Source organism: Rhea pennata, chromosome 3 (genome assembly GCF_028389875.1).
Source record: "Rhea pennata isolate bPtePen1 chromosome 3, bPtePen1.pri, whole genome shotgun sequence".
NCBI lineage: Eukaryota > Metazoa > Chordata > Aves > Rheiformes > Rheidae > Rhea > Rhea pennata.
Window position 1 is genome coordinate 94,036,738 of NC_084665.1, and position 24,553 is coordinate 94,061,290.

The 24,553-nt window shown below is 38.7% G+C and overlaps 2 protein-coding genes across 4 annotated transcripts; one reads left to right on the plus strand and one right to left on the minus strand.

Moving 5' to 3' along the window:
* Nucleotides 1-1,786: 1,786 nt before the first annotated feature.
* Nucleotides 1,787-11,040, plus strand: LOC134138756 (uncharacterized). 3 transcript variants are annotated; one of them, XM_062572829.1, is made up of 7 exons: nt 1,787-1,852; nt 3,267-3,431; nt 4,709-4,798; nt 6,033-6,103; nt 6,903-7,066; nt 8,901-9,011; nt 10,879-11,040. In XM_062572829.1, the coding sequence occupies exons 2-7, from the start codon at nt 3,304-3,306 to the stop codon at nt 10,972-10,974; spliced, it is 660 nt and encodes a 219-aa protein (XP_062428813.1). In that variant the 5' UTR covers nt 1,787-1,852; nt 3,267-3,303; the 3' UTR covers nt 10,975-11,040. The 3 variants fall into 3 exon arrangements, with proteins under 3 accessions (XP_062428813.1, XP_062428816.1, XP_062428815.1); XM_062572832.1 differs by having other exon boundaries at nt 3,267-3,428; XM_062572831.1 differs by lacking the exon at nt 1,787-1,852 and adding an exon at nt 2,073-2,110.
* IRAK1BP1 (interleukin 1 receptor associated kinase 1 binding protein 1) lies at nt 6,748-22,801 on the minus strand. The gene is made up of 4 exons (XM_062572828.1): nt 22,532-22,801; nt 16,455-16,520; nt 13,081-13,211; nt 6,748-12,099 (listed from the first exon to the last, which is right to left on the minus strand). The coding sequence occupies exons 1-4, from the start codon at nt 22,799-22,801 to the stop codon at nt 11,832-11,834; spliced, it is 735 nt and encodes a 244-aa protein (XP_062428812.1). The 3' UTR covers nt 6,748-11,831.
* Between the last annotated feature and the right edge of the window lie 1,752 nt (nt 22,802-24,553).

Sequence of the window (24,553 nt, forward strand, 5' to 3'; positions counted from 1 at the left end):
ACAGAAAGCAGGGGGATATTTACAGCCTGTATTATCAAATGGTGTAGTTCTTGCATTCTTCAAACGATTTCTGAGACCATCTTCATTTCAGCATACTCCTTCAGGGAAAAGTGCTTTCTATGGTCTTTCTGTTTTTAAAGTGTAAATATTGAAATATTACTGAAGATACAATGAAAATTAAGCTACTTTAATGAACTACAGCTTGTTAACATATTTCCTGTTTTTTGTAGTACTGCCTTGTACAGAGACATGTTCACTAAATGAGAAGAGGTGCTTACTAATTTTCCCCTCCCTGGTAAGATTCACATAGGTTACTGCGGAATCTTCCCTGATGGCTGTTAACTTCCCTGCTGCTATAACCTCTCTGGGTCATTTTGCAGTTTGAGCCTATCCTCTCGTGTTTGCTTCCATTCTGATTCTAGTGTCATCAACAAATAAATGTGACTAGTGTTGAATTTACACCAAAAAATATCTAGCAAAGAAAAGACTAATTAACAGGCTTCATCCACCGTGCAGCAACTCAATCGTCACAGGCCCATAGGGAGGCTCTGTTTGAAGTCTGACACAAGCACTATTGAAACTGTGTAGGAGGCTTTTGTTTCAATCACGCATCCACCCATTTGTGACAAAATCAGCCCCACGGACCACCAGGAAGTGCTCTGTGAACCACCAGTAGAAGAGTCGTAAGCCACACTTTGAAGCCTACTGTGACACTGGGTTAAAAGTTTATGTTAAGACATGATTCCTTTTACATAAAATTTGTATGGTTTCCTTTTACTTCTATTCATAGAAGTTTAAAGACATTAGCTTTTTTTCCCCCCACAGAAAATACTTAAATCCCCTTGAGCTTGAATGCACAAGGGAGTAACAAACATCATTTATTTTAAATTAAGACAAAATAAAGGAAAAAAAGTAAAGCAGGATGATGTGCAAAAACATAATGAGCAACACACCCAAATGAACGATTTCAGCCCTTTTTATATACTACAGAAATAAAAAAACAGAAAGGACCTTCAAATTAAGATTATATACATATTTTATATATATATAAATGTGTGTATATATATATATATATATACACACACATACATATATACACACACATACATATAAATTGTCTGTTAAGCACCAGGCAGAACACCAATAACCAGAGGTAAGTTGGACTGGCCTCTTCTGCATGGTACAGAGTAGTATGGTCTAACAGCACATTTTTGGTGGTTGTTGTTGTTTAGTTGAGTTTCTTTCCCCCTCAAGATCAGCAGAATATGAATTTAGATGTAAAACCCTGCACCGAAGTGCGTGAAGACCTACGGCTCAGTGAACCTGTCACTCCGCACCGCGGGACATGTAACATCAGCTTGGATGTGCAAGAAGCAGTAAATCTCCGTTTCCGCAGCTGCCGGGCAGCGGCGGAGGTGCAGCGGGGCCCAGGTACGGGGCCCTCGGGGCAGCGGGGTTACCTGAGGCGCGGCCGCGCTCCCTCTTGCTGCGCACGCTCGCGAGCCGGGCGCTGCCGCCCTTCTCTCAGCGCTACAAGATGTCCGCTGCGCTCCTTGCCCTTCCCCCCTCTTCTCTCTTCCCCCCCCCCCCCGCGGTCGCCAACGGTCGCCAACGGTCGCCACCTGCCGCGAGGCGCCCCCGGCGCGAGGGAGTCCCCGCCCGGCCGCGGCGCCGCGCCACCGCCCCCTTCCACCTGCGAGGCTCGGCCCCCGGCGGGGATTAATTAATTAATTAATATATTTAATTTTTTATTTTCTCCCCCCGGGCTTCTTCCTTGTTGTGCCGCAGCAGGAGTCGGGTGCCTGGGGAGGTGCTCGGCTGGTGTAGAGGACGGTGGCTCCTGGGTGTCGTGGTAGGCTCCCGGCGGTATTGCGGGCTCCTGGGAATTATTGAGGGAATAATCTCTTTGTCCAGAGTGTTTTTTTTTTTTTTTTTTTTTTTTCCCTTTCTCTCTTTCCTCTCCCCCAGCTATTTCGGGAATATGCACAAAAGTGCATTCCATGCTCCCTCCTCCTCCCTCCTTCGTACGCGTTAGCAAACAAGTACTGAGGGCGTTCAAATACGGTTAATGCCCAACGTTAGGAGACCGTCTTGGCTGGTTCTAAAGCAGGTAACGAGGGGTGGAAAAACCTGACTTCTGCTAACTGCTCCTCATATGCACACACGCTTCAGCGTGCCTTGCTCCTTTTTCAGATATCCTTCTGCATTATTCTTGATTCTGACTACCTTTGCTATGTATTTTTTTTAATAAATGCAAAATCTCATGTGCATATATCCTTCTGTATTATGGTAACCTAAATTATTTTTTAAAAAATGAAGTAAACTAGGGTAGCAAAAACTAAAGTGGAAGCAACTAGCATATGCTTGCAAGCTGAATACTCTTCTAGAAAATACACAACAATAGCTTTGAGAGCCACTACTGGAAATTAATGAGTCAAAAAGGAGAGCACACATTATGTAGATAACTTTTTAGAGGTTGCTGTAAACATAAACAGTCTGAGACTGCTTATGTAAAAGATATACATCTCTTTAATTTCAGCAAGCCCTAGTTCTAATTTGAAAAACTCTCATTGGTGTGAAAAGACAGTAAATGCACTCTTCATCTGAAGATGAATCTGAATTTAATGGAGGCGGGTCATTATTATTTTAATGCATTGATAAAGTATGCAGGTGTCTATGGAATAAATGATGTTGTCAAATCCTTTTCTAGTATAGTGATGTGAGTATGGCACACATTATTATTGTCTTGGCATAGTGCTGTACACATTTTCATTCTCAGTGCAAAGCATCCCTTCTGCTGTATATACTGCAGAATCACCTGTCTAAATAGATTTCTCTGGAGACTCTCAAGCTGATATGTCAAATATGTTTAATGCACTTAATTATTTGATAATGAAGCACAATGAATTTTGTTCAGGGAGAGCAGCTTTTTATTGCAAATTGGGTCATCATACAACTTATAGTCATATTTTTTCTTCTATTTCCAGATGAAACAGATTATATAAAACTCTTAACTAGGTTTTTGCTTTGTCTTGTGAAGCTATTTTAGATAGCTGCAATTCAGATAGCCTTTAATTAGTTTTTATAAATGTCTCAATTCTAATGCAGTTGGATCTAATTTGGATATGCTCTGGGTGCAACTGAAATGTGTATGTTTGTTTAGTGAATTTTCCTGTGAAACAATCTGAAGAAAACTTAAGCACTATATAGTGAAGTCAGCAAAGCTGACTGGTACCCTTTCCCCCCCTCTTTCTCTCTCTTCTCAGAAAGCAGGGAAGTGTTTTGAAGAAACTTCCTGTTGGAATGCCTCACGTCAATGCAGCTGCACTTCTGCAGATTTGTGTGCTGCTGTCTGCACTTCCTGCACAGTATTTCATATCCCAATGGTATGGAACAGACTCTGCTCAGCGCATCCAAATAACAGAAAGGTTGTAAGTCTCTCCTTCCCTACTATATTTATTTAGAAAAGAGTTCTCCCCAAATGACACTTTGTCCTGGGAAGCTGGAGTGTGGGTGGCAGATGCTGGCCATTCCTACTCAAAAACAACATTCAAATCATACCTCAGACATTTTTGTGGCTTAATGTGAGCATATTTATTTTTTTAAAGATGCCTGTCAGCATTTGAATAACAGCCATTGTTTTCTTCATATAAAAATCTCTGTATAATTTGCATGACTATATCTTAATATCACTCTGTTTTTGGAGAGTCCAATGTATGTTACTGTGGATTTAATTTCTTTAAAAGTTGAGAAATGTTTTATTAATAAATCTATTTCTTACTTTCCATTGCCTTTGGACACTTATTATTGAAATAGATTTTCTAGCATAGTACGAGTCAGTGCAGAGTCTTAAGCAACAAAAATTTGTTCATAGTAAATTGCTTAAGGCAGTCATAATGATAGAATTAAGTAAGCAGTGCCATCTTGTTTACTAAATAAGAAGTTATTTAGACAGGATCACACCTATCTGTCTCCAAATATAGGAGGAGAATGCTACATCAGATTTAAATATTTAGTGGTGATAACCATGGGCAAATGTTGATAACCTGAAGATGAACCATGCAAAGAGAGAGAGATGTACGATTTACAGTTTTCATCATAAGCAGTCTGCTTAGTGTATTGGTTGTGTGATTAATCTGTAGAATTCAAATACAACAAATAATGTAAGCAAAAGATTAGATTGACTTTTTTTAAAAAAAAAGTCTCATTTTGTGAGTGAGAACCCAGAGTTAAGTCACTTTCAGGTTTCGTGACATGACTCAACTAATCGCCATTTGGATGCATGGAGAGACTTTCTGGATAAATGGGTTACTTCTTAATTGTCTTGTGAGGCATTTCAAAATGTAATCATGCTCCTTATTCTCAAATAACAGTTGAAACAACAGAATAAATACTGTTCTGATATTGTTCAGCAATTCCTATGCTCTTAAGTACAGACAAAAAAGAACCTAGTCATGGAAAAAAAGGCATTTTCCAAAATTAGGTATGGCTTACTGGTACAAGTGAGTTAAAGGGGCATCCATTTGCAATCTAGATGTTATTCTTGGAGATCTTTTTTTGGTCATTGACTTACATTTTTCTTTTTGCTACAGTAGCAAAATCTTATAATACACACACACACTTTATATAGGGTTTTAGCATAATGTAATGTTTTTTTGTTTGTTTGTTTGTTTGTTTGTTTGTTTTTTAAAAAAAAAAACTACCAAAGGATAATTGTCTGGTGGAGCAGCTTTACAAAATCTTATTTGAGCCTGGATGTATGGGCAGACTACTTAAAGCTCTGGTTATCAAAGACAAGGTAGGATGTCACATACTTACTGTCTACACTTAAGTCTAACTTTCAAAATTGGTCTCTCTTTAACAGGAAGATATGCTTTAGGAATGATATAAGTAATAAAGGGGAAATGTCTCATATTCTCCTTTTGAGACTGATTTGAGATTTTCTACCTTCTGCCTTTATTGTGCACAAATATGTTTAGTTTTGCATGGAGTCCAGGATGCATAAATCATAGCAGTAGTTATGCATGTGTTATCCTCTACTTCAAATTTGTCTGATTATGAAGTCAGTAGGATTAACACACTGATGCTTTTAAGCAGATACATGTTTGTAGGATGAGATTCTACAACATGGGATGAACAACTTATGATAGTTCTGGAAAACTTGGAAGTGAATTAGAAAACACAGGTGGATTAAAAAAAAAAGAGAGAGAAACTTGGACATTCATGATAGTGAGCTAGTTAAAAACAGTAAACATAATCCAATCATAGTAATGATCTGATAATAATGTAATCAGACACCACTTTAAGAATGCATTTTATGCAAATAAAAAGGGTAATATTATACAATAATTAAGGGTAATATTATGCAGTAAAAAAGGGTATCATGGAGTACCTTTGAACTATCAAAAATTCAGACTTAAATTTTGCCCCTGAGGAAGCCCGGAGGAGTGATACGTAAAAAGAAGATTCTTTTTAAGAATCCACAGAAACTGTGCTTTCCTCAGTTTCCCCACTTAACTTGCTTACTCTAACTTTGCAGAAAGCTCCGGGGATATCTAAAGATAAAGCTTTCAAGGACCAAACAATCCTTTGATTATTTGTCTACAACGGGAGATGCTTGTGTCTTCTAAAGAGCTTATTTTTAGGATAATCAATTCTTTATAGCATTATATGGTGACATTTGTGACCTTCCAAATCATCCATATTAGCTGCTGTTTTCAACAATACAGCCAGACAAGTCAGGATGTTTTTCCATTTTTGATCCTCTTAAAAGGTATTTGTCAACCTTAAGTATTCCTATAGACCTGAGCTAGGCCAAGATTTAGAAAATTAAATTTCCTTTTGCTTATATATCACCTAAAAGTAGTGTTCGTGTAAAAACTGTCATTCTGTTTGGGTTTCAAATTGTAATGAATTTTGTATTAATTTTTTTGGAATATTGCTTTACTTAAAATAATCAGAAGACTGATTATCCTAATACTCAGTTTCAAAACAGCTTGTCTGAACAGTGGTTTATTAATTTTACATTTTAGGAATTGGTACTATGGAGAAAAGAAAATCAAAAGTGGAGAAAATGAAGAAACAACCTATTCTTATTTTGCAGGTACTGGAGTCTTACTTCAATCTTGCTTGTGATATTGTGTTCTAAGGTGTATGTCTACACTTACCTTGTAACTAATGGTCTTTCTGCCCCGCTTTCCCTCCAAATATTGATTTTAAACAAAACAAAAAATGTAAAATCTGAGACCTCTTCTTTCTGTGTTGTGTAACAGTATCAGTATGGTGTACTGTCCTACATGTGTATGCCTGTTCTACTGAATTGATTTGGGTATGCCTATTTTGAACTGACAAACAAAAAAAAGTGCCATACCTTTCATTTTATTGAAGTGAACAGAATTAGATCAGCTTCATAAAAGGATAAGTAAATATTTGATCAGTCTTTTGATACTGACCTAGTGCTATTCCCTTAAAAAAAAAAACTCTGTGGAAGACTGAATAGAAGAAATTCTATGGCACAAACTGCAAAAAATAAGTTAGGACTAGTTGGACTACATGTAGCATTGTAAAATACTGTAAACAAGGTTAGCCAGTAAAAAATAATTGTTAACACATACTTGTGTTTATGCTTTCCAAAACTCTGTTAAGACCCATGCATAATACCAAAGGTATACAAATGCAAAAATACCTTCCTTAGTGGATGCTACTTTGTCAAGTACTATAATAACACTTTCTTTTTGTGTGTGTGTGTGTGTGTGTGTGGGGGGGGGTTATCTCTTTTCTTGCTTACTTCATCAAGTAATATAACTACCAGTTTTGTTGTGCTGGAAGTCAGATGAACATCTGTTCAATATACTAGATCAAACACTTTTCCTTGCTAAGTCTGTCTGTCTGTCTTAAATTAGAATCAACTTACGTTCGCAGTCCAAAGCCTGAATATATTCAGTTCAGTGTGGGACAGGTAATAGTTCACAAAAGACTTGGCTATTCAGGAGTCATTGTTGGATGGGATGTAAAAGCTAAAGCTCCAGAAGAATGGCTACGACACAGATATCCTCCAGCAAAACAGGTCTGAATGCATTAAATTCTTGCTTTATTAATATATACACAGAATAACTCAGGTTAAAAAAAAAAATCTTGGAAATGTCATTACAGACAGACTTTCTGCTAACCTAATGGAAAATAGTTTGAGTTCCGTATCACTTGTGTAGCTGAGGGATACTTTTGCTTATTCTGCTCTGTTATCACAGCACAGCCTTGTTGCAGCACTCATTGGTTAAACTTCACTGGTCAGGTATGTACTGGCAGTCCCTTGAATTAAAATTACTCACTTTTAATATGCAGCATTGCATTTAAAGCAGCAGTGTCAACCTATAATATTTGAACTATTTTTTTGTGGTATGTTATTAAAGTTGAAGCATTTAAATCCTTTATCTGATGTGTAAATGTAAGTAGCAGTATCTTCATTGCATCTAAGAAATGCAAGTAAGTTCTTGTGTTTAATCAATTTCAATTTAAAAGCTATGTTTTGGGGGATCTGGACACTTGAAATGTAGATTTATTTAACAACATGTTTTTGTTAGAATTTTTGATGCTTTTAAAATTGTCTAAGTCCTTGGTTTACTTTAAATAAGATCCTAAATCAATGTTGACAATGCTGCTCTGATAATACAGTGCTGCCTACACTATGAGTTCGCTGCTTACATGTTGCAAAAATGGCGAGGAGGCCAAAGAGGACTGACAATGAGAAAAAGTAAGAAGCTGCTTGTAGAAGAGAATTGGTGTTCAACTAAGAGCCGATATTCAGTCCTATATTGTCTTCTGTCCCTTCCCTGTTGTAACTTTATCCACTTGCCTTTCATCCTTGACTTCTAAAACATCTGCATTGGTGCTTTTTTTTTCTTTTTTTTTCTTTTCTCTTTATATTACTGTTACCTACTGAACACCCAGATATTCCCAATCAGGCATACTGATTCTTTCTACCTATCTATCTTGTTATGTTCTCCCAGTGACTTTGTGTTCATCTTTATGATTTTAATTTCAACTGTGATGACTCATGTGGTTCCTCCCCTTTTTTAAACTAGCTTTTGCATCATCGTATTACATGCATCAGCTACACAAAATTGCTTTTGACTGTAAGAGTCAACTGCTGAGCTTGATCCTTGCAAATCCCTTCCAAACATTATCCATGCCTTCAGCTCCACCTTCTTGCAGCATCACCACCTTTCTTTGACTTCTAGCTCATTAATACCTTGCTACTCAGAGGCCACTGCCTGTCACATTGACCAGTACTGCCTAACTGCTTCACTGGCACTCTATTTATTCGTCTGTATTCACCCATCCCTTGTTTGTGCGTTAGGAGCAGGAATGTTTTTGAGTAGTCATTATGCTGGGACCCTGATCTATGACTGGGGTGTTTTAGGCACTATAAGAATATAAAAATAATAGTAAGCCACATTTCTTCTTTGTGGCTGGAGTTCCCTAAGTTATGCCCACGTTGGAACCAAGATTGTCAGAGGCTTTCTTATGCTCTAGATTTGCCTGTTTCTCAGTGCTTTTCTGTAAAAACTTATGAAGGTGAAGGAAGAAGGATGACTAATAAATTGTTATGGGACCGCTTATAGAAAACAGGGATATTCTAAGTCATATATCTTGTAAGATTTACTGGAGAAAAGATTATTTAGAATATTAGTTCTTTAAAGAGTGTTTCAGATATGCCAAGTAGATCTTCACAGATTATAAGTCTGATTGTTTTTATTTAATTTTCCAAACTGGTGTTGATCTTATCTATGTATTGAGGGGTTTTTAGCATTTGTAAATCTACTGAAAGTTAACTTCTTATATAATGTAATTTTTAGTCATGATCTCCTATTGAGGTTATTTATTTTTCTTGTATTCTAAAGGATCTGAAAGATACTCCTCACTATCGAATTCTAATTAACAAAGCAAATGGATTTAGCAAATCTACAGCTTACATTCCTGAGGAGGAGATAACAATTATTATGGGATTAGAGGTAGTATTTATTTTTTTATTTAACTGCAACCTGTTTGTTATCCTGTATGTTTAAATATTAGCTGATCTTTGACTTCGTAGATGCTAACTATTCATTTAACAAAGGCAGTGTAAACTAACAGAAAAAGCAAAAAGCAGATATACCAATTACTGCTGTACATTCAAATATATTATTTCAGGTGATAAATAACCAAAGCCAAGTGCTGCCTACTTCCAAGTATCCAACTCCTACTTCTTTTGCTCATCAAATTTTAGCAATGTGACTTCTATTGTAAACAGGCTGTTGCAGATGTGAACTTCTTTCAGAATTTCACTGATTCATCAGACTTCAATGAGTCATTTAACCTCTTTCTACTAAACTATTCAAAGTATACTGGTTTTGCAATTCCCCTTTGAAAAAACTATTTCAGAGAGCTCTGGCTCAGATGCTGCCCAGATTGAATATTTCTCTGCTTGACTGCAAAGCTCTGCAGGAACCTAAAAATCTGTTTTGCGTGTCATGATCTCAGTAGCTTTTGATGTCTAGCTCATGCAAGATGCACCTGGTTCTTAAACTAGTTAGAGATGTGTTTAAGTCCTGAGAGGAGCCTGATCCAGAAGACAGCCTTCAAGCATGCATGCTGCATACAGGTGGCTTTTTTGCAAAGGAACCAGCAACTGGATAGTGGCAGTATCCATATTCAGAATAACATCAAATAATTTGACCATTCATCTAACATGTGAGAAGCCTGATCCTGCCAAATGGAGGAGATTCAAATTGGCATTTTTTTTTTGCCTTTCAGGAGAGAGCCCTAATCAAACTGTGTAAGTTAGGCTGGCCTGAAGATTCCCCAAGCTTTCTGTTGAAACTGCCTCTGTTTTAGCCAAAGACTATAATATAGAGTGCTAACATGCCTGAACTTGGCAATGGGAACCATACCATCTAAGATCAGTGTCATACGTATTTAGGATTGGGTTTTGACTGCTCTAACTTAACATCTCAAAAGGACACACACCTTTTATTAGTCACCTTCAATTACCTTTATAGTCCATGGAGAGAAACAGATACCTCACCTTAAACATTTACCTCATGTGAAAACTGGGCTTTAGTATGTCAGAGTGCTTTATTCAGCTACTGGAGAGGCTTTTTCCCTATGTAGAGTATTAGGGGAACTGATGGTAACAAGCTTGCAAAAAGCAGACCTTTGAAAGTTGTTTAACTGAGTGAGATTAATTACAAACTGTTAGTTATGCCTATACCTTAAGTTCAAAAGAAGGTCTGCAGATTGCCCTTGCTCCTCCTTTCCTATGGTCTAACTGACAGTGTACTTTCTTAAAGGGTTTGGGGACTGAAGGAAAGAGGAAAAAACTTAAACTCATTCTCACTATTTCCTAATGGGCAGTTCTAAACAACTTACTTACTGTAAGCTTTTTGGATCATGACATGGCATACAATGTGGATTTGCATTTTAAAGCTGGCTATTGTGTTACCTACTTCATCAATGGCTGCTTTACTGATCCTGCTGCCTAATTGGACTAGAGAACTGATCCAGCTGAAAAGTAGCAAACAGCTGTACCAGCAACAAATGAGTGGAAAGTACTTCACTAAGAAATAGTGCTGATTTAAATGCATCAACTCCTGTTTAGATCTAGCACTTGTTACTTCATGAGGTATGTTCAAGATTTGTAGAGTAGCTCAAGTTTGATAAAACCTCATTTATCCATCAGAACAATGGCTAAGGTGTGTCAAAAAATCTCTTAAAAGTGTCTCTAAGTATATTAGGTATCTAACATCAAACAGGAGTTAACCTTAACTTAATCATAAAGTATCAATTTGTATATATTGCTAGTTCTGATGCATATTCACCTTGGAAAAATTATTTTCTCAGGTCCATCACCCTGATATGAAAGGCTATTTCAGTGGCTATGATGGATCAAAATACATTATGCAGCCATGGTTGAAAAAAATTTATCCTCATGACTGAAGTATGTTTTATGTGAGGTACCTCTGCACAACACACTTCCTTTTTAAACTGGAACAAGTGGACACCGGGATAAAACTAATGTAAATTATTTCTTATGAAGAAATAAAACTGAAATTAAGTATGTCTTATGTTGGACAATTCATTTCAGCAGAGTGAATGCATTGCGTATTTAGTGTACCATGAACTCAGGACTGGGTTTAGCTTCCTAATTTGGGAAGGAAGTTTTAAATATGGCCAAACTTCGGGTAGCAGTACCTAAGGTTTTGAATGTCAAATATCATGGCCTTTTGCCAGGTGGATGGAAATAAGTTAAATGGTTAAATAATAAGTTTCCAGAACTAACAGTAACTTTTATTTAAGGGTAGAGAGATAAATAAAGGCCAAATAGAACTCAAATAGTTCTGGGGAGAGCTATTCTAAATCCCTAAAGTAAATCCTGCAATAATTTGACCACTCTGTTTATATAAAGCATGTATTATGATGCTTTTAAATGATTCATGCAAAGGAAGAATTTTGAGTGACATAGAAATGCATTAAATGTAATTTGTTGTGCTTAGATAGACATGTTAAAAGCCACCTATTTTTGCTCATGAAGGGCATTCTTGAATATTCTACCTTAGCCCTACTTGCTACCGTTAAAGTAAAAGAAAGCATGAAAGTATACAAATTAAAAAAATAAAATATAGTGCCATTGGCACTATATTTACAAGTTTTCCACTTTGAAAACTTCTACTAAGTCTACAAGTGTCCAGTACTTGAGAATTTTCTTTCTTAAAAACTGTTCTATGAAAGGTACATACTTGAAAAAATTAAGGTATTTAGATGCTTAATCCAAGGTCTCAGTGACAAGACTGTTTTTAGAGCGACTTGTTTCTTTTTTCTTTTCCCTTTATCTCAAATATAGCAAATACTCTACAAGAAGCATGAACAGTTGCATTCTGGATTCTTTCCTGCATAGTCAGTGGATCTGAGGTGTTAGATAGATGACTGTCTATGTGGCCTCCCCATTCTTTTGTTTCTTCTTCTCTTATTAAGAAGGGTTTTCCCAATGCCTGGCCAAACAAGCGACAGACTTCTTGAGCTTTTTGACGTGTGTTTCCAACAGCAGCAACACATACTTGACGGCTGAGAGGTAGAGAAGCAGCAATATAACAAGCAGGGCCAACTACTGTACAAGTTTTCCTGCCAAATAATTTTTTTAGTGCCTCTGTTTTCCTGACTAGGCAAAACGCAAGGTGCATCATTCTCCCCCAGCTTCCCTGTGGTAGTTTAGAAGTCTGAAGGGGGAACTCAGCAAGGAGAAAATGTCAGCATCTTTATCAACTATGAGGAAGCATTTCAAACACATATGTGCTGCAGGCGCTTTGGGTGCAGAGCAAGAGTTTAGCCTTTGCTCCAGGCCGCTGGGTGGCCCAGCTGAAAGGCATGCCAGGACTTGTTTAACCTCACTGGCCTGATTTCCAGCTAGATGCCTGCACAAATTTTTGAGATACACTTCTGACATCTCCAGAGTTGTTAGCAGCAGCTAGCTGTTCCCTTCCTGGGAAGGTCCCCTCTGCCACCTCCCACAATCTCAACAGAAGAAGGAAGAGTTTGAATAATTAATCATGGAAATATCAAGGCCCCTGGGCTTCAAAGTAGCATGTTTTGATGCTAAGCAAGGACTGTGAATGGTTTGTTTCTGAGCTTGTCAGCAGCTAAGAGTAATGGGAATTGGCAAGAGTACTTAAAATTATCAACATCTGGTAACACATTCATACATAAATCCAAATTAAAGTTAGTATGTGCTGATGTAATGAAAACCAAAATATGTTGACCTAGGTAATGATAACAGTTTTTAATACAGCCAATTGAAATCAGTGCGAAAACATTTTTTATTACATTCTGCTTTTGCACAGGGGCACTATAGAAGGAAAAAGCTGCATCTTTCTAGGCTAAACAGCATTGGTTTATAAAGCTATATTTAAAAAAATACTGAAATACTTAAATTCAAATTTTAATAGACATCAAGGAAACTCTTTGTCTCCATTATAATCAGCATACATGATGTATTCATATTAATTGTTACCTGCGGTTGTAAAATCTGTGGAGTGAGAAAGAACTTACCGAAGGGTGTCTACAGATTCTGGTGTGTGGTAGAAATGAGGTGGACTGATAGTAACAGAGGTCCCTAGCTTTTCAATGAGTAGATTGCAAACATTCTGCATTTTTCCAAAATCACTGAATATAATACAGACCTGTAAGTGAACACAGAGATTAGACAAGTCAGTTTTTAAAAAAATTTCTCCTATGATGGACTGGTAATTAAATCTCTACAAAGACAGTGCATGTACAAACTAAACATACTCAAGTGCTGTATATAACTGTAACATTTAGCTGGCTGGAACATTTTTATAAAGAGCCTACCACTGGTTTTGCAACAGAAAGATGTTTATAAAATGGTTTAAAATTGTGGATTGAGAAGACAGATACTCTTGTGAGGAAGTAAGGTATTCTTGGTATGTAAGCAATTTGAAGAATGAACATGTGCTTTTTGGGATGCAAGACCAGATGCATCCCAATGCCTGCCTTTTACAGTTAGCCTTACATTACTAGATGATAATTATGTAGAAGCCCAAGCAAAATGATGTGGCAAACATTGTGCAGGAAGCAAAGTTACATTTTACTTCCAAGCATTAGGTTTAAGAAACCTAAAGTGTCAGACTAAGCTAACCCTAGCCTGGTCCCTGCAGTAGGCTCAAAACCCTGTGTTGGGTGAACAGACTCACTCCAGTGCCTGTAGAGAACTGGGCACTTCAGACTCAGATTAAAAACTATTTAAACATTTAGCTGTGTATGGCTTTGGCAATAAGGAACACTAAATACAAATGCTTCGGGAATCTTAATTCCTCTCCAGAATTTAGGTGCTCTCCCAAGTGCTACAAACACTGAGCCCAGGATCCAGAGCCCTACAGCCTTCCCTGAAGGGAAGGACCTGCCACCTGATTTTCAAGTCAAGAGCAAGCCTTTCTCTGTGGCAGAGCACAGTAGTCAGCAGTGAACCAGTGATGCCCAGCTATCAGAGCATTCAGGTAGCAGAAATCCCAGGTCTCAAACTCATCTTTAGAAGGACCAAATCCTTATCTTCACCTCCCAGTAGAGTGCTCACACCACCACAAAGTCAGGCTCCTCCTCTTTCTTATCCCATTTCTTTTTGCACACTAATACAGCTTCAACGGGAAGAAAAGAAAGCCATGGCAAAGAAAATTCCATTGCAAACTCATGAGGTACTGAATATGTTCTCTGTGCAGTCCATGATATGAGCTATTCCAGTTAAGGTATACAGCACAAAAATCCAGGTTACTGCCTCTCAGCTGCTCTACTGTTACTTCTAGTGTGCAATGCCACCTTGTGATAAGAGAGAGAATCCAAGGAATCCTCCCTCCCTCAGGAACAGAGGGGAGAACTACTTTACATATAGGATAAGGTAGATATGGATACTGACAATTACCATGAAGTAACTAATGCACAAATCTTGTCATTCTTAGTAGCTTGTCTCAGTGCAGTGCATTTCTTCTCATCCTGGCTATAATTCTTGTACTAGCTCAGTATCTTCACTTCCACACACTACAAGGACAGAGGGGCAAGTCTGTTGTGCAAAACTGCAACAAGTCTGTCTCCTCCTCTGAGTTAATATACCCTTTACCCGTAACAAGTTAGTTGGAGCACTTTCTGGAAGATGCAATACGGATTTGAACTAAGACTGAAGATGAAACAATCTAGATTTCTTCAGTGAAAAGAAGAAAAGAAACTCTTCCCAAAACTATAAAAAGCACATATCCTTTTATGCTGTATTTTGCAAGAAAGTTGTCATAACTGTATTTTGTGGAAAGCAGAAAGTACAGTCTCACTGTGAGGTCCATCATAGTGTCTTACAGATTGTTGTCAGTGTTTACAAGATCAGCTCTCTCAAGGAGATCAAAGAACCATCAAACAAAAGAATCCTAGGTCCTAAGCAAGAGATAAGCTGCTCAGGCTAGGCCAGTTCTGGGCACTCAGGAGCTTTATTTTCAAAAAAGCAGCACGTAGTCAGGTAACTTCGGGGCAGAAAACAACCGAGTAACAGCTGCGACTTGTTTTTTTTTAATTGCTTAGATTATTTAGAGCTAGATTCAATACATTCTACTTAAGTGCACTGAGGATACTTGAGCATTAAAATATAAAGCAATGTTTCAATTTCTTCAATAAAATCATGATTGTAAGCATACGCTTGTCTGTAGTCTAAATAATAATTGGATATTTTATTTTTCAAGTATATCTTATCTAAAAGACCTGGTAATTTCAGCTTTCTTTACAGTACTTGTCTACATTATAAAGTTAAAATAATTTAGAACATGACACTCACACATATCATTTAAGTAGCTGAGAATTCATTTTTAACTCCCAATTGTCTTCTCCAAATTCTCAATGATTTGTATATTTATTGTTGTTATTTGGATGAGAATATGCCTTAAAACAAATGAACAAACAAATCAAAGAAGCTGAACCCTGCTTTAGGGAATTTAAAGTAGCAGCTCTATAAGACAGCTATCATTTTATTGTAGATTTCCAGGTTGACTTTGTAAGAATCTGTAAAGTTACTGGGTAGTCATTAAAGTTTGATGCACTGAAAAGATTCATTGACTGAAAACACATTACTTGCCTCAGTGAATGCTTCTAGAGCAACATTTACTTTTTCTATAGCATGAACATGCAAAACTACACTCCCCTGGGCCACTTCTAAAGTAAATGGGATTACTCCCATATTTAGTTTTCACACAGCACTTTTTACCTACAGAACTGAAAGTGAATTACCTAGGAAACAATTAGCTCTGCTTTACTTCCAGCAGGCTGGTGGCAGTCACGTAGAATAGACCCAAGGTCCAGGTGCTGTTCAACTGTGACTTAAGCAGATCTAGACCGAGGTTGCCACTCTTGTCCCCAACCATTCTTGTCCTCTGCCTTGTATTGCCTCCAGTTCAGGGAGCTGAAATGATGGAAAAAAATAATCACTTTGGGGGTGCTTTCTGAAATAGCTTACTACCTGATCGCATAAGCACACTTCCTGGCAAAAAGTAGAGGGCAGGAATGGCTAGAGGTGAATGAGAGAGCAGAATGACAGGACACTAACCTATGTTTGCTTATACTGTCATAGGATGACAGCCTTAGAGTTCTATAACACAATATCCCCTTCTATAGCATCACCTAAAATTTAAAATACATATATTTATCTGAGAAGAAAATAATTCTTTTCATATTACTGTAGTAGCAAAGAAGTGTTCTGAACAAAACAGCAGGCTACAACCAAATGCCGATTTAAATGACCATCTTTCAATAGTTTCTTGGGACTATGCTCCCTTTATTGTAGAGAACAGCTACTCCAGACATGACGAAAAACAGTCTGCAAATTTCCACTGGACCTTGGAGCATTTTTTTTTCTTTGCTAGGATGAATATACCTACCTCTGCTTCCATTTGGTAAGTGTTTTCTAATCTACTAAAATCCTCTGTTACAGTCATATTTTCCTCCTAAAACAAAGTACAAAAATACAATTTTAAAACCCAGAAATCAAGATTACTTATAATTACTTGTAATTTAGCAATAAAGGTGTGTAATTTTTCTATGCAAGTCTCTTCAATTAAAAACTAGGTAGATTTCTCAGAGTTCTTTGAAGTGAATTATACAGTAGTTCTATAATGTAATTTTGCTGCTATTCATTTGAAGAGGAGAAGACTTAGGTCTTGAAAGCACCTGCTAGCTAGAAGTTGTGTGTCCTGGTTCACAAAACTAGACGTTTAAATTGTTTTCAGAAAGTTAGTATAGGAGAAGTGCTTCAGAGACCCTCTATTTTAAGATATTTCAATATCTTGAAGAGTAGCAGCTTGCAGCAAGTAGGTGATTTAAACAATGAGTAAATCATTTTTATTCTAGGAGAACAGTAACCTGTAAAAGAGGTTATTCCACCATTGACACTTTCGCATTAATAGCAGCTGTATTATTCAATGTTATGACTGCACAGAGCACTAGAAAATAGGATACTGTACTATTTAACTAGGATACAGAATAACTCTGGTTACATCTGAATATATGACCAGCTTGCTAGTGGTCTAACAAACATTTTTTCATCAGTTTCCCTCTCAAGTTAACACTTTGGATGAACAGTTCACTGAAAAATTACTGCAGCAAAACAAAAAGCATAATTTACAATTTAATCGCAAATTTATATTTGAATCTAATACCCAGGAACCCCAGGGAAGCAGATACTAAGACTTTAAAATTACTGAAAAGGCTTTACTTACTATATTTACTGTATAGGAAAACATAATATTTGCTTTCAGTTTTGACCTATTTCAAAAGATGCTTCGTTTCAGAATATTTCCTGTAGAGGATTCAAGCTTTCAACTTTGTCACTTCTATGAACTTTTTCATGCAACATGGTAATAACCTGTTGTCTAGGACTGTTTTCCTTCTTAAGTGTTGTATGGAGCATAGATCCATAATTATGACCATGCAGCAGCCTACAAGAAATTTCTGAAATTTCAGTTTGATGACTGATTGGCCGTGCTCAAATACAGGTAGGACAGTGCTTATTTTTGGATCATCTCTCTGGTAAAGGCATAGACAAGGGTCAGTTAGCCCCTAGAAACTGTATTTCCCCTTTTACAGTCCTAGGATTGAGGTACCTCAGCAGCATGGCTGGCTATGGCTCATTGAAGAGTCCTTAGCACCAACAATCACTTTAATTTATGAGGTGGAGAAAATGTAACTATTTATGACAAAATCCAATACAACTGAAAGGAAAGATTCCTCCCTCCCCCCAAAACTCACGTATTTCACAGAAAAAAACATACTGTAAAGCTTTTTTTCTAGAAGTTTTATATATTTCATTAAAATAACCAAACTGTGATAAAACTTTAGAATAAATATCGAAAAAGTGCATTTGATCTTCCTGGTCCCCATACCATTATCTCTTTCAAGAAGTTCTCTTGCTAAACAAAGTCCTCTTCTAAAGGTTTTTTTTCCGTTTTGCCTTTAAGCACGCTCGCTGTATATTTAAGGACAGTGCCATCTTGTGGTCCTCGGCACTATTGCAGTATCTCTGCAATCAAAGTGAAAAATCATTTTGTGCCATCTATTGAAGATTTCCCTCACAGCTAATTTTTATCCCACCACAGCTGACAGTAGCTATATGTGGTAGTGAAGATAAATGGAAGAAATAATTGCTGAAGTCATAACAACATGCCCTCTTACGATACGGCTTCCATTAGATACTAGTCCCTGTTCAGGAGCATCTTCTATTCTCAAAGATGTAGAAAAGACAGATAGGTGATGACAGTTTCAAATTGGAATTAAGGCTTCCAACACATCAAAAGAACAAAAGAAAAAGACTTTTATTTTTCTTCCCCCTACTGCTTAGGTCTACTGTTTATATTGTACTTGATTTTGACTGAAGAGCCACTTATTTGTTTGCAATAGCCACATGGGAAAAACTAGTTTTCATAGCGCTGTAGGACAAGCTGCACTTTTGATATGTCAGGTACTCTGCACTTCTGGAATAGTTTCTTTCATTTGCCAAATCTGTGGGACAAAAATTTCATTAGAAATATTAAATGAATGTAACATTATTTTTATCTGATACCTCAATTACCCTCCCACCAAACCCATGCACTATTCTTAACAGAATTACATCTGCACTCTGCTTTTAAGTATATTTTCTGAACCACCAGTGAAATAAACTTACTGCTGCAGAAAAATAATTAGGTCATTTTATTTGGTTTATAAGACTATTTATGAGCCCCAGAGTTATGACCAGAGCTGTGCTGTGTTAGATACTGTACAAAAATGAAAAGTTAGTCAATATCCCATCGAGCTTTTAATATCAAGTCCAGACCTATGCTTTATCTTTCATTTGTCTTTATTTCAACACAACAAAATCCTATATAGTCCTCTCTTCCTCACTATTTATGAACACTTTCTTTTTCATGGAACCATCATGCTCACTTTAATTAAACCATTGCTGTTTAAAAGAATGACTAGTCTTTCCCCGGAAGAGTACAAGAAAAAAAAAATATATTTTCAATGAAGGCATGTTCAAGGAGACAGCTGTAATGACAACACAGTACAGAAAAAAACATATCTGAAGGTAAAACTGTGTTCTATTCCTGGCTACTGACTTCACAAAATTGTGTATCCTTTCAATAAAACACAAGACTGGTATCAATAAGGAAAAACACTTATAATTTGAAAATGTATACTAATGCACAGTAATGTATTATGTGGGCTATGCCATTATGTGTAGCTACAGATTATAAATCTGGAGAAACTTGGAAATGTCTCTTAAAATATACTTGTACATTTGCATTGATAGATCCAATACAATTTTACTCTGTGCAAAATAATACAAAGATAAGGATAGAGCCAAAAGATAACTATCTAGCTTCTTTCACCTGAACATAGCATTTTTGTTCTTAGTACTAAATAAATACTTGATAAGATTTGATGCCTGCTTGTATCCCTTGGCAGTCCATCCATTAAAATATCTCTGGACAGCTCTGCCAACACTTGAAGATCATGAGCACCTCTAGCAAACAAGTGTGCTCTACCCAGGCAAGGTATCTGTGCTCCAGTCACTCATTCCCACACACTGTCCGTTCTGTTTGGCATTACATGGACAAAATGACAACCAAATATCTACAGTAATGAAGCTTCTAACACTTAATATCCATTCTAGGAATTACAGAAATGTATGTAAAAGTTATTTTAACAAAGGTATGAAACAAATTTGTATGCAGCAAACATAAGAATACTTTGGGGATATTTCTTAAGATAGGTTGTAGTCTTGAAAAAAGGTGATGTCTTATCAGGTTTCTATTTTTCTTAATCAAGAGCATCTTGAAATTAGAAAATTTTGTATCTGCGTAAGCAAAACTCTTAAATCCTTTTCTCATTGATTGTCTGGATGTGAATCTATAACTGTCACCATTGAACAAAGGTTCTAGATACGGAGAATAAATACTACATATCTATCCAGGACTATATCCTTATATACACAGCGTCTAAGACACAGCCTACGTGAATACAGTTTGTGAGCTGATGTGTGTGTTTTGTTCAATAACACTCTAATTCTGGAGCCTCACTTAACCAGTACAACAAACATCACTGTTATTTTTAAACAGGGTGGCTAATGACAATTGTCAGATGGCGATGGTTAAAGAAAACAGGTATCATATCCACATCATGCTGAAATAAAACATAATTTATAAATTTAAATCAATTTGTTTCTAGAGGAAAGGGAAAGAAATATTACTGTTGAACAGCTGGGCTGAGAGAGTGGTTTCCGTGTTGATTTTACTTTCCCTGCGGCCCTCAAAGCAGACTGTGCTCTGAAGTGCTGCATGTACTTACAGCACTCTATAAATAAATAGTACTGTGTGCATCTATTTCTGATTAAAATCCTTTGTAAATATATATGGAAATTAGGTACAGCCCTCAAGCTTCTGACGAGCTACTAATGCAAGCCCCTGCTGCTACAAAGGTTATGCACCTCTGATCTCCCAGACCTCCTATGACAGCAATTAAAAAAAACATGGTTAAGGGTATTATGCTATAGATTAATTAAAAAATAAATATACAGATTATCCAGACGATTTCTAAAGAAGCTTTAGATAAGCTTGCAACAACTGGAATTGTATGAACATCATGAAGGGATATTAATTTTACAGTGCTCTAGAATGGTGTTAACTAGAAGTGATGTTAGGAAATCCAGTTAAGAAGAAATTACCATCAGTGCGAGTTGTTAGTCAGTAGCTACAAGGCAAATGAATTCTTCAGTAACAGGATGATTTAAAATGGGATGAAACAGAGCACTCAAAATTATACCACGGGGAACTACTCTAGAAAAAGACAAATTTTTGTCGTTCTTCTGAGAGTTTCCCAGAGCTAACACATTGCTAACACTGAGAAACCCAGAACTTAATCAGCATTTCACAGTCTCTCTAGTTAGCAGGAAGAACTAACATTTCCAGTCTCCAGCATAAACTATCTCTGAACCCAGCCATTTACCATGATTACCATGAAATTATAACTATAATAGCACACCGAATGCTCAGCTCTCACAGCACAAAAATAGTCTTCTCTCCACCTAGGTTACAACACCATCACTTACACGCTCCCATCACCCTTCTGAATCTTGACTACATATACATAAATGTAATTACTTATTTGTCTGGGTCATACTTCATTTTGCAAATTTTTCTAGTCTGCAGTAGTGTTTACAGCACTCCAAAGTATGCTCATTTATTTAGCATTCTGTTTACGACTTTTTGTATCATCTGCAATGATGTTGAATGCACTGTCTCAAAACCAGAAGTCAGTTATTCAGATTCCTGTAGGCTAGATATCTGCAACTATCTTTTCTAATTCTTCCCACGCTTTGAAGAGCTATTTAATTGCAGGTAGAAGGAAAACAAATCATGGTGTGATAACTCACTATGGTGATGGGTACAAAGCTTATTATTTTCTCTGCTAATAAAAACTGATGCATGTTGGGTTCACTTGCCTTCCCCTGTTTCTCTCCCAAACGCAACAGACTTTAAGCTCCTATTCATGTAATAGGAACCACAGGCAGTCAATGTATAATCCCTACAAAAGTGTTTCTGACTGAACAAGTTGTTCTAAAGGCATCCTGCTTCTGGTTGCCATTTTTCTGGGCAAGGCTGGCATGACGGATGGAGACACGCATCCAGCCATGCTAGAGCAAACCCATCAGAGAAGGGTCACATACCTAGGGCACAGCGTGCTCCCTGCTCAGGTCTGCAGCACATACTGTGGCTGCAATATGACCTTTTCCTAACTCAGGGGTTAGGAGTCATCCTTGCGATCACTCTTATTCCAGAATAAACGCATTATTCAGCTAATACAGAAAAAGAAGCAGGATCACCATCAATTCTAAATGAAAACAGTAAATCCGACTTTATATATATATATATATATATAAATAAAAAATAAATTATAGTAAGCACTTGCCCTTCAACACACACAGCATCTGAGATGTGTGCATGCCATTTTTATTTATGCAGTAGCATAATAAATATCCATAATTTGTCCTCCTTTCCTTTCTCAAGGATTCCTATGATCCCAGAAGGCTCCTCGCCCTTGCTGGGCAGGGAGATGATGTTTCCCGATAACTGTCCAGGATGACGCCAAAGTTACTTTCCTGACTGGCTGCAGCTAAGGAAAAACATCACTGTCTGGGGCTAGTTACAACTGCTTACTCTCTACCTACTTTGCGTTTTGAATAATGAATTTCAGCGCAGCATCAGGCGGTGTCACAAAACCTTCTGCGGTTCCTTCGTTGTTACTACACCGAACAGTTCAGCGTTAAACTCTGTCCTCTCCCTGCTCCCCAGCTCAGCCGTGAATACACTGAAGAGGCACAAGCTTCCGGGGGGCCTTCAGCAGCGCACGCTTTCAGACCCGACCCGGTACCCCGCCGTGGGGCGCGCTCCGCCCGCCCGCCCGCCCGCCCGCCCGCTCTCACCGGGACGCCGCGCTGCCGGGCGCTCTGCGCGATGTACTCCAGCCGCCGCGCCACGCTGCCCCGCGCCGCCGCCGCCGCCGCCTTCCGGCTGCCGAGCCGCACGCACACCCGCGCCCGGTCCGGGCCCGCGCTCCGCTCCGCGCTGCCGCTCACGTGAACCTCCCGCGGCGGGAGGCGGCCGCCGCCGCCGCCGCCGCCGCGCTCCGGGGCCGCCGGCGTCGGGCCCAGCTGGGCGAAGACGCGGGCGGGAGACGGCGCGGGCAGCGCCATCCCACTGGGCTCCTCACGGCACCATGGCAACCAGCGCCAGCGCGCCCGCTGCACCCTGGGAGCCGGCCACGTGACACCCCCCCACCCCCACCCCCAAGCACGTCGCCTGGGCAGCCCCAGCGGCCCCCATCGCCACGCGGGCTGCGGAGCGAGGCGCCTTGCCGCCATGACAGCTACCGAGGCGGAAGTGCGCCTGCCGCCCGCCTCAGGCAGCTCCGCCATGACAGATACTGAGGCAGGACGTCCTCGGTCGTTGGAGTGGGGAGCGAGCCGATGGCTGGGCTGGAGCCGTTGGGGAGCCCTCTGAGGGGCTGCCACGTCCTAGAGGGAAAGCTAACCTGTTTCTAACATCTTTTCCCCATGTTATCGTATTTTTCCAGCATGTTAGTTCCTGGTGCAGCCTCAGAGATACCACCTGAGGAGGGGCGGTGCAGAAGGGGATGTTGGTGGGGCTGTGTCGTAAGGGAGCCTGAGTCTCCGCGAGGGCAAGGCAGGGCGCAGGCAACAAGCCAACCTGCCCCCGCCCTCCCATGCCGCGCAGAGGTCTGCAGGCCGCATCCTAGAAAACCCTGCCCCTGCAGAGGGGCAAACTGAGACACGGGAAGCTCCAGCTAAACATAAGACTTATTTTACTGTGAGGGAGGTCAAGCAGCAGAACAGGTTCTCCTGAGGGGTTGTGGAGTCTCCATCCTTGGAGATACTCAAAACTGGCCTGGACAGCACCCTGAGCCATCACCTCGTTGACTGTGCTTTGAGGAGGGGGATTGCACTTGGCCATCTCCAGAGTTCTCTTCCAGGCTCTACCCTTCTGTGATTGTGTGGAAGAGCATCACTAAACGCTTGGAGCAGAATGTGTAGTTTAACTTTACAATCTTCGTTTTGTGTAGGCTTTCCACATCTTGGTGTGTGCTCCTATGATGTTGTGGTCAGAAAATGAAAATATTTGTTAACGTTCTGACTGTGGGGAATTCTCAAAATAAACATTATTTTAATGAGCTGAAACCAAAGTTTCATGTCTGTATCTAGCTAGCATGGTCTGTATATCTCGTCTCTTTGGTATTAGATCTCTGAGAGGGGGGGAATCTGGATATGTCATTACTGCTTATTGTTTTGATTGAATGTCCTGAATGAATTTGGGGGAGAGATGGAAAACTCTGACAGTATTTTCTGTTTATATAGGGTCCTGTAACCTTCAGAATACACATTGCAAACATTAAAAAGTCTGCCTAATATGACACAGGTAAATATGCGTGACATGCAAAGATGTCAAGATTGGATTTTACAAGTCGGATGCAGATAGTTGGAGATGGTGGGAAAGAGAAATTTTAAGGGAACCAAAGTCTTCTCTTTCCCCCCTCATTAGCTCTGCTTAATGTGTGTTCCGTGTCTGGTCATTAGAGAGATTCTGTACAAACTTCCTTTCCCACCATTAATATCAGATCTGCCTTAAGCAATGTTAATAAGTTTAGCATGCCTCATGATATTTTGAGTGCCCAGTATAACTTTGAATCTCTTTTTCTTTCCAGATTTGCTGAACACTTAGATGAAATGGATTATATGAACACCATTAGGTGTTCATTACCTCTAGAGATGACATTCCGTGTTTCTCAGCATGAAAAACCAAAAGTAGAGACACCTAGAGTTTTGAGTGTAACTGACTTTTTGATCAAAGTTGCATGACAAGACAAGGAAGAAGCTTGCAACGGAATCCATAAATACCGATGTCTAGTCACTTAAATAAGTTCTAGACAG

Bases quoted from the DNA above. Each gene is read 5' to 3' on its own strand.
- IRAK1BP1 (XM_062572828.1), bottom strand. From the start codon at position 22,801: ATGGCGCTGCCCGCGCCGTCTCCCGCCCGCGTCTTCGCCCAGCTGGGC. The intron at 16,521-22,531 runs GTGAGAGCGGGC...ACTTTGTTTTAG, and splicing joins CCCGGCAGCGCGGCGTCCCG to GAGGAAAATATGACTGTAAC. The intron at 12,100-13,080 runs GTAAGTTCTTTC...TCTACCTCTCAG, and splicing joins GAATCTGTAGACACCCTTCG to CCGTCAAGTATGTGTTGCTG.
- LOC134138756 (XM_062572829.1), top strand. From the start codon at position 3,304: ATGCCTCACGTCAATGCAGCTGCACTTCTGCAGATTTGTGTGCTGCTG. The intron at 4,799-6,032 runs GTAGGATGTCAC...TTTACATTTTAG, and splicing joins CTCTGGTTATCAAAGACAAG to GAATTGGTACTATGGAGAAA. The intron at 7,067-8,900 runs GTCTGAATGCAT...TGTATTCTAAAG, and splicing joins GATATCCTCCAGCAAAACAG to GATCTGAAAGATACTCCTCA.